Raw genomic sequence first — 13,076 nt, forward strand, 5'->3', positions numbered from 1 at the left:
AGTGGATGCAAATATTGTACACGACTTAACCTTGCCTTCTCATAACCATAGATATTTTAGCGACGTTGTGTATATTTGTGATTGTTATTGTCTGCATCTTCTCTTCTGCCCTCTGGTCAGGGGCAAGCCTGGCCACCCACACGCTGCGGTTACGCTGTGAGTAAGTGAGTACGTCACACTGCTCTTGCTCTATGGTTTGTGCTCCTCCTGAGGGGTGTGGTGCTCCAGAAGGAGCCGTTCTGGCACTCTGCCACATCTGTCACTCTCCGAAAAGAATTGGGTGAACGGTCAGCCTGCCGGCTTAGACGCCAAATCTGATCATAGGGATTCAAATTTGCGGCTTTTGGCATGGCTCTGTAGGATCTCCCACCCTCCCCCGCCGATGCAGCAAGAGTAGCATAGTACTCTGGTGAATAGGGACTGATTTATGGCTGTGGTGTTGAGACTCCTCTTCCTGCTCTTAACTAGAGCTGTGAGGAGATTAAAGCTGTGGTGCTGTCACCCACAAGCAGTCATCTCTCCTCCTTCCGATCACTTCTCCTATTAAGATTAGTTGTGGTTGTAATGGTCAGCCTGTGTCACCACCTTTAGGGGGAAAAAAGTTAGTGGTGGTCCAGTTAAAAGAATCTTGCTTTTCCTTATTGGTGGAATGAATATTTTCGCTGATTTTCTGGTTTTGGTGAACTTGTAATATTTATTTGCTTTGTGTGGTTTGAAGCAGTCTTTACTTGCTGCACGACCACTAGTTCATTATGAAGTTATCTAGTTTTACTTGCTTTACTTTTGTCAACCTAAGTTATGGCCGGAAAGTTTTTTTTTTTTTTTTTTTTTTTTTTTTTTTTTTGTCTCTGTTATTTGTTGCCACAGTGCTGTATAGCAATGAACCATGAAGTTTCATGTCCTCAGAACTTTTGTGGCATAGTTTTTCTTTCTTTTTCTTTTTTTTTTTTTTTTTTTTTTTTTATAAGGATGCCTAAAACGCAACATGCCGCAGCTTGTTTTTTTAAGTGTGGCTCTTTGATCCTTAGATTAGGCTGGTCAGTATAGATTTTCACCAGGATAGTTTTAGCAGCCATGTGGAGAGGTTTAGAGAAAGAGGAAAATTGGGGGTTGGGTGAAGGAGGAACAGGATGGGAGGAGCTTGAGACGGGGGTGGAAAATTTTTCTTGTGGGGTAGCTGAAGTTGAGGCGATGCATTCCTTGCCCACCCCCCGCTCATGCGTAACACCCCCTACATGTGCATATTCACTAACTCGTATACACACATGGAGGTAGTTGTGGTTGGGTAGAACATCTAGCAGGCCGCATTTTCCCCCACCCTTGCGTGGTTTATCTCGCATCTACATAATTCCCCCTGCTCATCTGATTACCTCACACTTGGGACAAGCTGGTTAGGTATGCAAAGTGTGTATAAATTTACACCTCACTCATACTCCTCAAACATTTCAGAAACACACAAATCCAGGAGGTAAAAGGGCTGGTTTTGAGACTTGGCTTCAGCAGGTGGGCTGCTTGCTTGTGTTCCTACATCTGCCTGCCTGGTCTGGCAGCTGCTGTTGTTTAACTACCGTTGCTGCTGCTGCCTCACTCTAAACTCCTTTGTTCTTTCCCCACCATCAACGAATTGTAAAGAATGAATGAATTTAGGCTTGGTGCCTGTGTGTGTTGGCCCTTTTGTTTGGAAGCAGAAGGAACAGAGGGTGGGGGCTGGGATCAAAGGTTGGCAAAGAGTCAGTTACAACTGATTTAACTGCAAAAAAAAAAAACCTCAGTATCACCACCCTTCAACTGCTCTTGTATCTCTCAACAGCTGTGACTCACTGGCTGAGAAATTTAATAAAGAATGGTTAAAGTGAACAAAATGGAAGAGGTTTGCTCTCACCTAGAGCTATTTGTGTTAATTCTCTCTCTCTCTCTCTCTCTTTCTCTCTCTCTCTCTTCCTCTCCAGGTCCTGTAACCTGACTTTGCCTGACGCTGCGTTCTCTGAGAGAATTAAGGAAATATGGAGTGACATGCTGCAGATTAGTTAGCGGATTAGCGGCTTTGAGGACATCCACCTCTGTGTGAGCACACATTCCCTGTCCTGCTTCTGAAGCTCGGCTGCACAGCAGGAGCACTGCAGCCATGGCTGACCCAGGCATGATGAGCCTCTTCGGAGACGATGGGAATCTGTTCTCTGATGAGTTGGAGGGCCTGGGGGACTGTGGCTACCCCCAAGGTCAGGCAAATCCCATGAGTCAACAGATGCCTCATGAGCACCAAGGCTACGGGCAGCTCCCCTCTACTCTTCATCTCTCCTCACCTGCTGTATCTGGACAGGCCAAGCTTGGCCACCATTTTGACCACTTCAATCAGTATGAGCAGCCCAAGATGCATCCAATGGACCAGCAGGGGGGCCGGATGATGGGGAACGGACCAGTTAATGGCATGTCCTCCCCTCATTCCCGCTATCACGGTCCTCCGCAAGGTGCAGGAGGGTCTACAGGGCATCATGTCTACTCGGGAGCACAAGGAGATGGCCGGAGCCAGTCATTCACAGATAGTGGAAATGCATGGGGCACTCAAGCGATGCAGGTGCCCGATCAAGCTAGACCCGCTTTTCAGCAACAACCTCCACAAGCCTCGTCTCATCAGCACGGCCCTGCCGGACCACAGGGACATGCCCACCAAATGGGCGCTTTTATTGGCCGTGGTGACTATGCCATGCAGGGCCACAACCAGACACAAACACCTCCCAGAATGAACCACTTTCCCCAAGGCCTCCCTCAGGAAGCCAATCATTTCATGGGTCACGTGGGGATGGCTCAGAATCCCGGCATGTCGGGACCCCCCATGCGTCACCCAGCACAGCCTCCTCAGCAGCATCAGCAACCCAATCAACAATTTCTCCACAGGTCTGGCCAGGGTCCGGTTCATCCGGAATCTGTTGCCAGCCACAACCCCCAGTTCCCGCAAAGCCCTTCAAGACAGCCGCAGCAGCAGCAGCAACAACAACAACAGCAGCAGCAGCAGGTCATGGCCGGAAGACCCCACCAAAACATGGGATATAACATGCACAACCAGCAAGTCCCTTCCAACACTGTAAACAGCTCAGGGCAGTACCCTCCCTATCCTTCGTACGGCAACCTTAATCAGGGATTAGCCAACACTTCAGGGATGAGTCCCAACTTGAGCCTTACCACCAGCAGCAACAGCAACCCTAATGCTCCCGTGACCCAGGTGCAGCGCTACCCTGCCCCAACAGGGCCCCAGCGTTACCCCACACCTGGGGCTCAACAGGGACCAATGCACCAGCAGCCCATTCATGTGAACCAAATCAACACCCAGCCTATGCATCCAGCTCAGAACCAGGCTGCAGCCCAGCAGAAGCTGCAGCAACAGCATCTACCACCTCCACCTCAGGGATCATATGCCTCCCCTCCCTCCATGTCGCCCATGAGGAACCTGGCTACCCCTGCTGGTACGCCTCCTCCCCAGCAGGGCCGCCCGCCTAGTGCAGGTTTGGTAACTGATGTGAGCGGCTACCCTGGCGTGCCACATCAGACTCAAGGCCCGATGGCTCACGCCCAGAGAGGAGCCTGCCCGATGAATGCAGCTCAGCAACATCCCCACCAACAGCTGCCGTCGCATCCCTCACACCCACATCCTCCACCAACCCAGATGTACGCTGCTTTGTCACCCAATCACAGGGCCACTGGTGCTCAAGGAAGACCTCCAGCAGGCCCGGGTGTGAACCCCACAGAGCCTCAGGACCAGAGGCTGCTTGCCCAGCAAGCGCAGCGCCAGCAGCTGCAGACGCCCCCATTGCCTTTCCAGCAGCAACAGCTGCAGCAGGTGCACACTCCTCCCTCAATTCCCCCATCACAGACACACCTGGCTGCACACCACCAGAGCTCTCCTCCGTCTCAGCAGGCATGGGCACCTCCTCACCAGTCGCCTCCACCCATGCAGAAAGTGCCTCACATGCAGGTGAGTTTGCGCAAATAAAGCATGTCTTCCATTGCCATTAGAAGTCTTTTGGAAAGTCCTTGTTGTGCACGTGGGTGGCAGAAGAAACCCCGTTTGAGGGTTTCTCTTAGCGGCCATGGTGCCGCCTGTGCCCCACAAGTGTGGAAATGGATTTTTACAGCTGTTTGTTTCCTCCTTGCTGCATATCCTGGCCCTCCCCAAGACACAGGCGCCACAGTGCTAATCTCCTAACCCCCACCCCTCCCCCCTTCCCACTCTGAAGGGGAAATGCTCCCTTCCTGCTCGCAGTAAGCATCACTCTCCTCCCCCGTCTGCACTCCTTCCGTTCCCCTCTCGCTCTTGCTTGCTCGCTCTGTCTGCATCATTTCGGTCTCTCTCTCTCGCTCAGCTCTTTCTGTTTGCTTTGCCTGTCTCGGAGGACTCATGCGTGAGTTAATGGCGTACAGCAGGATGCGTCCTGTTGGGAGGGTGGAGGAGGGAGCCAGTGGGGAAGGGAGGTTAGCAGCTCTCAATAGCTGCGTGTGTCACGTGCTTCTGATGCCATTAGCTTGTTTTGCTCTGAAAGCCTCTTTCTCTGGTGACCCATTCACACACAATGGCTGCTGTTATGCCAGCGTGCACATCCTGCACATAGCATTTTTGTCTCTCTTTATCTCACTCATACCAGCGTTGACAGCCATGGCTCGATGTCAGTGGTGGTGTCTGGCTGATTGTGTGATGATATTAAAGTTTTGTGGTTGACATTTAAGATCGGTCTGTATTAATTTACCCACCTCACTTGTGACCTAGATGAAGTGCGTGCTGTTAAGTGTACCGCTTTCACTGTAGCTAATAAGCCATCTAATTTTTGTCCCAATCAGGCTTTGAGACATTTGATTCTAACTTATTTTCTGTCTTCTGTGGTGTGAATAAAAATACACCATATTTTCTAAATGCACGAGCTTATTGTGAACAATTAATCTGTTCTGTTCAACAGTTTGTAACTCTTACAATGAAACAAGACTTTTCTGGTGATGCATACAAAATGTCTCTAATCATTTAGTCTGTTTAACTGTGACAATTTCTTACAATTGATTCTAAGCTCTGCTTCAGATCTGTCTCTATACAATCAACAACCGTTAAACCAGCAACCGCAATAAACAACCACATAAAACCAAGTTCCCGGCCCTATATGTTAATCTGTTTTACTCAGATGTATTGTCAGTGCTTCCTTTACATCATAAGTGTTGGGAAAGATGCTTTGGAGATTTAATGAGTGACAGATTCAACTTTTACCCTATTTAGAATGTAAAAGTATTGTAAACTATTTTACTTTGTTAATGTAACTGATCACATTTCGTTACTTTTTTTGGTTACTGTTCAGAATGCATATTTCTATTTTTGCCTTTTTCCCCCCCAAAAAAAATTTCAAACGTTTAGAGCAGGGAGGGTTAACCTTACAGTAACACTGATTACTGTCAGACTTCCAAAATACTTAATCTCTTGATTTAAAAAGAATTAATTTTAAATCACTGCCACCAATAAATCAGACTTGTAGTACCTCTTTTTACTTTAAGATTGTTCTGAGATAAAATACAGATTTTAAGTTATAGCAAAAAATGTTTTTATTGCCATGACACTTGAACTCTTTGAAGTATTTGCATAGCAATGGCAGGAAATTGTTAATTTATACTAATATACTACATGCATTTAAACAAATTGGGGTGTGTGTTTTTGTTTTGGGTTGGTTTTTTTTTTTTTTTTGAGTAAATTCAATTTTGGAAAGAAATTAGTCAAATTTGGTTGAGTGAAAATAAAGTTTTACTTTTTTGTAGTGATTAACACTTTCAGAAGCAACTAATTTTTTTCAAAGTAACAGATTTCCATTTTTGTAATTAAATTGTTTTGTTACTAGTTACTCCCTAACACTGATCATGACTGTACATTTTAGACCAGTTAAGACAACGTTCATTATCAGAATGTCTCAATTAATTCAGAAACCTGCAATGGTTTTCAAAAAAGAAATAAATTGGCATTAAGTTGGTCACAGGTGCTGGTCACTTTTTTCACATCTCCAGTGAGCAAAGAAACCTAGTCCCTATTGTCTTTTCTCAGAATATACAGCATATACTTGCACTATTAAACCCCAGAGTTGTCATTCATGAGATATTGAGAGGTTTGATGAGAAATAAATGAGACCTTTTAAATAGAGCAGTGCTTCATCTAAGGGAACAGACTTTTCATTGTGGGTCTAGACAAACTGGTACCAAGAGCAAGTGTTCACAGCATCACACTGGGCTTTAAGAACTAAAATAGAAGTGCAGATGGGAATGTATGCATGCCATGTTTATGATTCCTTTATTTCCCGTTTAGCAGTTCATGCAAGGTGCCAGCCTCCTGAGACTCTCTGCTGACAGCAGCTGCCTTCCATCTTAGTGGTGTCACACACTCTCTGGGTCAGACGCTAACAGAGCAGTACTTCCTAAATATTTACCATATAATCAGGAGGGTACATTTGCACTTGCTGTTCTTAATTTGCGCAAACCAAATGTTGTAAAAGGAAGTTGCAACACAGAGAAATGTCAGATGTTCTAGTAAGTCTGTCTGGCTTTTTGATGCATGTTTAGTAACTAACTTGCCATCGTTGTTCATTTTTAAAGGTTGATACAGCCTCAGAGCTTTGTAAGTTCATGTGACACAGAGATAGGAAGCCTTTGCTATACTTTGGCATCCTCAAGCATTTTTGTTCTGTGGGAGTTTTATTTGGAGTAGTTGGCTGCTAGTAAGTAGCTTGCAGTATCTAGGTGTTTCAGTGCCATAAATTTGTAGCTCATTTAGATTTGCTCTCCGCCAGAAGCAGAATGAAGTTCAACAGCAGTGGGCAATGAATCTCGAAGATAAAGTTTAGCAAGAGTTAGGCTCTGTATCTGGGAGCCAGCTTTTCATCAGATGAATTGGGTGTTAACTCACGGGTTCGCCCTGCAAAAAGCCTGCCGTGCTGAGCTGAAGCGCAGTGCTCCTTCAGGGAGTATTTAGCTCACCGAGTGAGCACTTTGCCTGCTAGATTAACTGACACGTCAGTCTCCCCCTCTGAGAGATGAAATCCTATATTGAACATATTGTATTCTGGACTGCTGCTGTCAAATTAGAAATGCAGAGAGCGCGTGCGGTAGGCCTATTGTCATTCATGCAATTGATTATTGGGGAGGCTTGGCAAGAGGAGAGACATTTATCCGTTAAAGCGGCGGCGGAACGCTCGCTGTTCCAGCTGCTCTAATGATCACCGTTGAACTGGGTGTTGGGCATTTTCTGTGACCTTGCCACTGTTTGGCATGCATGTTGCACCCTTATTTCTCATGCTGTTGTTTACAGGAAATATGCATTTCATCACCACAACGATGTGGTTTACGAAGTCTTTTGTTTTAAAAACGAAGTGCATGGTATGCAATAAAACTCTAAACTAGAATCGGCACACATGCCTTTTAAAAGCTGTAGCATATTGCATTCAATTTGCTGACGTCTAAAACTGAGGCATTTATGAAGTATAGATATAATTTATTAGTGTCATAATGCCTCAGCCCCATCTGCTGCAGGGACTCTGGGAAGCTGGACGCTTAGCACAGCTGCCAACATGTTTCCTGTCAGTCTGTCTTTGCCATGAATGGAGAGTGGGACCGAGATAACCACAAAGAGAGAGGCAAAACCTTTGCTGCGTTAAGGCTGCAGAGCTACAGCTAACTGGCAATAATGTGAGCAAAGAGAATCAAAGCAAGTAACATGGCATGCCTCAAGGGCCAACAGCAGCAGAGGCATCTGTTTGAGTGTGTGAAAATGCAAAGATGTTTATTCCCTATTTCGAACTTATCCTAGGTTTAAAAAAAAAAAAACCTAATGTATCTGTTGTTGAAGCAGCAATGCAGTGAGCGGTTCTTCAGCTTCTCTGTGGCTATGAGATATGCAAAAATGCAAAAAGGAAATCCTCTAGTTGTCTCCTGCCTAGGTTATATTTCTTCTTTCTTTGTATTAACCTATCTCCATGTCTCTCTCTCGTCATCATCAGCATTCTCCATCAGACCCTTCCCTGGAGATGATAACATCTAGTAAGACACCCGCCTCGGGCCCAAACCTCCAACCAGCCAACTGTGACATACAGCAGACGGAGAGTGAGCTCAAGCCAAAAAAGAAGAAAAAGAAGAAAGCCAAGACGAGCGAAGGCCAGGAGGGTAACAACATCAGTGGTGAGGCCGGAGGAGAGGCGGCTTCTCTGATAAACGAGGGAGACTCTCTTATGACTCCTGTGGAACAGTCTGTCGTTGAAAAGAAGAGCAAAAAGAAACCAAAGGAGAAGGAGCCCAAGGAACCGAAAGAGCCCAAGACTCCCAAAACCCCGAAGACTCCCAAGACACCCAAAGAACCAAAGGAACCTAAGGAGAAAAAAGTGAAGACTGCCACCCCGAAGCCTAAGAGCTCCAAAAAGCCCAGGTATGCAAGATCTGAGCCTCCTGTTGTCTTTTAAAAATCAACTGTCTTATCTGCAGTTTGTTAGTTTAAATGTTGCAAATGTATTCCATATTTACATGAGCTTCCAAATGTGAAATCCTTACTTTAGGTGCTGGATGGAGTCACAAAGCCTCATGTTATCATCTGGATCATTGAACTGTAGATATGTTTAGTAAGAGTTGTTTTTAGGTCTAGTGCAAGCTGAGTTGTCAAAGGTGGTGTTCTGTTTTATAACGCTTTTGTAAGACAAGGAACCTTTGTCTAAGACTTTCTTTTTTTCTCTCTCTTTTCTTTGAATTGCAAGCACTAAACCACAAACTTGACATCTTGCTGATAAAACTTGCTCTAGTTGCCTGAACTCAATTCTGGAGATCTTTTAAAAGGCCTTTGTTCTGTGAAGTCATTCGTTTATATTTTTTTAATGCTACCTAAAACGGTATACTGTCATATTTCATCTCTCTTCTGGATATAGTTCACAATAATGCTGCTTATTGCATTTAAAGGATGCCCCCTTCCTTTTTCCCTCCCATCCCCCTCAGAAAAGAGAGAAAATGCATCCATCCTGAATATGCAGAGCAAGGTTGCATGGACATTTTTCCTCTAGCGGAGGTAGTAACATGATCCGGCTGAGGAATGTGTCAGCCTTCCCCCTTAACCTCCTCCTCCCCCCCCGCCCTTTCGAAGCCCCGTCACTCCACCGCCGCGTCCCTTTCATCCAGAGGAAAAGGGCCGGGCCAAAGCAAGCGCATCTGCAGCACAGTGCCAGAGCAGTAGGTCATCTGAAGGGGGAGGAGGGACGAAAGTGTGTGTGTGTTTGTGAAAAAGGAAAAGAGGAGGGGGGGGATGTCTCTATTCAAAATGGCACCTAATGCTAGTTAGTCCACAATGCTGTCTCATTAATCATGCCGGCCTGAATTTGACCAAATCTGCTACAGAGCTGGATGTGTGGTGTTGGCGAGCCCCTGTGGATAGTTTTTAAACTGTGTGGCCCCATTTCTCAAAAAGTGGGCTACATATAACACATCTCGCGTTTGATGCGAGTGTCATTCATTTCCCTTCCCCCCCATGTTCATTTGTTTGTCTTATCAGCTCTTTTAACGTTTTCCTGGTTTAGTTGCTCTTTTCATGCAATTTCAGTACAGGAAACTCTGTTGGACGTTAAGTCTTGGCCTTGTATCTGTTGGTGTTCTTATCTGACAAAGAAAGCACAACTATAAATAGTCATTCTCAGGCCGCACCCAGGGTAAAATGTTGAGCGTCTGTGAGCCCAGGTTTGTTTTCCATATACACACACAGCCATCAAACACTTCAGAAAGATCCCTCCTCAGCGCTGCATTGCATGTGGCTCTTTTCCCCCCACGAGAAGACTGTTTTGCATTGCAAATACACACCTCTCACCTTCAATTTATTGGCAGGTTCCCAAGCAACTATAGCAAAGCCCCCGTTTCAGTCAGTGGGGTTGTTTTCTTACTGCATAACCACCTAACCTGGGTGGGCAGTTCCTCCGACCCTCTGATTTCCATCTCATGTCGAAGCAGAGTCTTTTTTTTTTTTTTTTTTTTTTTTTTTCTTTCGCAGATTATCTTAGCTACATCCTGTGCGCTCATACGAAAACCACAACAGTCGCGGTTGCATAGGAAGTGCTGCAATGTGTGTGTACTCAAAGATCTTTGCTTGCGGGACCAGCATGCCTGTTTGCTAACAAGTCTACAACTACAGCACCTTTACGCCAGACTGCTTGCTTATTTGTCCTCAAACAAGCGCTCCGCCTTGTCTTCCCTCCAGGCTCCAGTGGAAAAAAAAAAAGTTGAATTCTGTGTGACATTGAACCTCAAAGACGGTGCAGAGAGGTGGATGGCACAACAGAAGGAAAGGGCCAAGCATCCAACTTTGTCCTCCCCTGTATATTTTATCCTTCTAAGACTAGCAGACCTGTCCCACCAGGGCTTGGGAGTTTTCTGTTCTTGTGAAGTCTTGTGTCGCTGCTTTGGTGATCAGACAGGCCACAGTCTCAAAAGAGTGAGCTCTGAATGGCTTCGAGAAGTGTGCCGAACACTGAATGCGCAGCCACTGGGGGACAGGCAAAAGTAAAGACTCGCATTGCCGTCCATCAAAGACTATCTCGCTTAAAACAAAGAACTGCATCCCCCCCACCCCATTAGATTATGCTCTAAAACTTAAATTAATTTTTTTAGAAGGCTTAAAAATAGACTCATTGAAATTGAACCACCTTAAGATGCACAGTGCCTTTCAAGAGTTTGGGATCAGTAAAAAATAATAATAATAATAATAATAATAATAATTTTTTCCTTGATTTATATTAATAGGAAGACAGCATTTATTCAGAATAGAATGATACTTTATAGAATGATCACTTTTTTATCAATGTAACACAACCTTGCTGAAAAAAAATTCATTTTGTTTTAAAAAAAATTAATTACAAACCCAAAACTTTTAAATATTGTGTATTGTAACACAATTTTTATCTTGAATAAACTCTTCTTTTTAACTTTGACTGACTTAAAAAAAAAAAATCCTGAATTTCCGACGTGATGCTTCAGAAATCATACAAATGATCATCTGAAGACTGGACTGAAGATGCTGAAAATTAAGCTTTGCATCACAGGAATATATTAGATTTTAAATTATATTAAAATGGAAAACATGTAAATGGCTATAATAATCTTAAAATGTATATATTTTATTACAACGTTTAATATCCCAAACTTTTAAACAACACTGGATGTTGCTTTGTTTTTGCACAAGAACAATGAAACACATGTCGTGTTTGTCACAGAACATGTTTGTCTCTCTTTCTTAGTGATGCCGAGTAATTGAATGTCTCCTCAGCACGGGTGACCTTGCTGTAAGAGCACAAGACGCAACGCCATTGCTTCCCCCTCGACTCTCTTCCTGTGTTTCTCCTCGACTGGGCCTCTAAAGCTTTCACACACTCTTGCATGCCTACACTGTCCTTTTCCACCTATTATCACACGCTTGCGATCCTTCTGGCGAGTCTCTTTCTAGCCCTTCCTCTCATTCCACGGCACAGTTTGTGTTCCTTCTCTCACATATCTCAACTCACCCACTCACATCCTCTTTTCACATGTTCTCCCTCACAGTCCCACTCTCTTAGGCATTTCCCCTCCCCTAATTCAGGCACGTTTTAGCATGATTATAATTGCACCGCCTCTTTTGATTCCACTCGCTAGCAGAACTCTCTGTGACTAACAGGGTGTTCAGATCCTGTCTCTGTTTTTTAAAAAAGTGACCTTGTTTTGTCTGGTGCTTCCTAATTAGCTTGCTCGCTTTGAAGGACACAGGCGCACGTTTTTGTTTGCGTTTTGTTAACTTGTCGTAGCATGTTCGTTCGCTCCAGTTTTGTGTCCTTGTTTATGTACGTGTGTTTACGTTTGCGCGATGCTGCAAAAGAGCTGTTGAGGGTAAACAGTCGTGTGTGTGTGTGTGTGTGAGCAGCTGCTGTTAGAGTGAGCACCATGGGGGGGTCCAGCTGAAGATGAGTCATCTCACTGGCGACGGCAGGTGTCCCATTAACCCCCTGGCCCTTTCTCCTCCTCCTGAGTGTCAGCACTGGCGCGGTGTGGCTCATACAAACCTGCAGCAGGGCCTGCGTCCTCCCCCTACTAATGCCAATTAGCCCCTCTCTCTCTCTCTCTGCCCATTGGTCTCAAAGTCTACATGCATCACGGCCCACCCTGCTGGCCTGTTCGACTGGATCTTTAGTGTATCCTGCATCCTATAGCAGCTCTTTGCCTTTTATGATTTATAAAGGTCAGCTATCGAGAGTAAGCCCGTCATCCCTCCCCCTAAACTGAGTGTTCTTCCTGCCCTCGTGGCTTCCCCCCCCTATCCTTTTTTTTTTTTTTTCCTTCCTTTTGTATGTGCCTTTTTTTTCTCCTTATTTCTGGCTGTGTTTGCTGAGCAGTGACAGTATGAAACCCAAAGCCACAGAGCGGTGCGGCTGCAGGTGCTTGAGGAGTGTTGGAGAGAGAGGCTCTGACTGAGGCAAGCAGATGGCTTTAGCCAGTGGCGTCCAGCCAGAGGAACAGGTGCGGGTCACGTGACCGCCGGTTACCAGGGCGATTTGATTGCTCTTGGCGTGCGAATGAAAAGAGAGGGGGGCCCCAGAGCGAGCGAGTGCGAGAGCCTCCAGGGCATTGTGTAATCTGTGGCAGGGAGAGAGCGCGACTCTGAACTGGAAGTGGAGTTAACTAGTTCTAGTCTTCACTCTTGTTCCCTCATTTGTCTGTCTGAAACCGAACTTAAGAGGGGAAGGACTTTAAAGCTTACTCAGTTTTCCTCTCATCTGTACTTGTGGATGTAAGGTGGAATAAAGAGAGAACTGTAGGGGAAAAGTACAAAAACTGTTGTAGTTTATTTTCTTGGTTACAGACGTGGAATTAATGCACATTGTTCATGTTCACATAACATTGCAACATCAGTGTCATGTGGTGTGATGGTATACACCTAAAATGAGTTATCCAAATCTTGCACAATTATGCCTTTTTTTATGGCATGCTGTCTTAATTGCAGAACTCTCTTTTTTTTTTTTTTTTTTTTTTTTTAAAAGCATAAAATTTTTCTGATTACTACTTAAACTGGTTAC

At 45.1% G+C, this 13,076-nt stretch overlaps 2 protein-coding genes across 4 annotated transcripts in view; one reads left to right on the forward strand and one right to left on the reverse strand.

Moving 5' to 3' along the window:
• Positions 1-13,076, reverse strand: part of tox (thymocyte selection-associated high mobility group box) — an 839,643-nt gene that overhangs the window by 121,069 nt on the left and 705,498 nt on the right. The window lies entirely within an intron of this gene.
• chd7 (chromodomain helicase DNA binding protein 7) overlaps positions 1-13,076 on the forward strand; it is a 40,700-nt gene that overhangs the window by 6,877 nt on the left and 20,747 nt on the right. For 2 of the 3 annotated variants that reach the window (XM_043259223.1, XM_043259233.1), the window contains exons 2-3: positions 1,950-3,970; positions 8,010-8,431. In XM_043259223.1, the coding sequence (XP_043115158.1) occupies positions 2,126-3,970; positions 8,010-8,431 (2,267 nt within the window). In that variant the 5' untranslated portion in view covers positions 1,950-2,125. The remainder of the gene's footprint in view (positions 1-1,949; positions 3,971-8,009; positions 8,432-13,076) is intronic. The other variant, XM_043259240.1, reaches the window with a different exon arrangement.

The sequence above is a fragment of the Puntigrus tetrazona genome, chromosome 2 (assembly GCF_018831695.1).
Source record: "Puntigrus tetrazona isolate hp1 chromosome 2, ASM1883169v1, whole genome shotgun sequence".
In the NCBI taxonomy this organism is placed as follows: domain Eukaryota; kingdom Metazoa; phylum Chordata; class Actinopteri; order Cypriniformes; family Cyprinidae; genus Puntigrus; species Puntigrus tetrazona.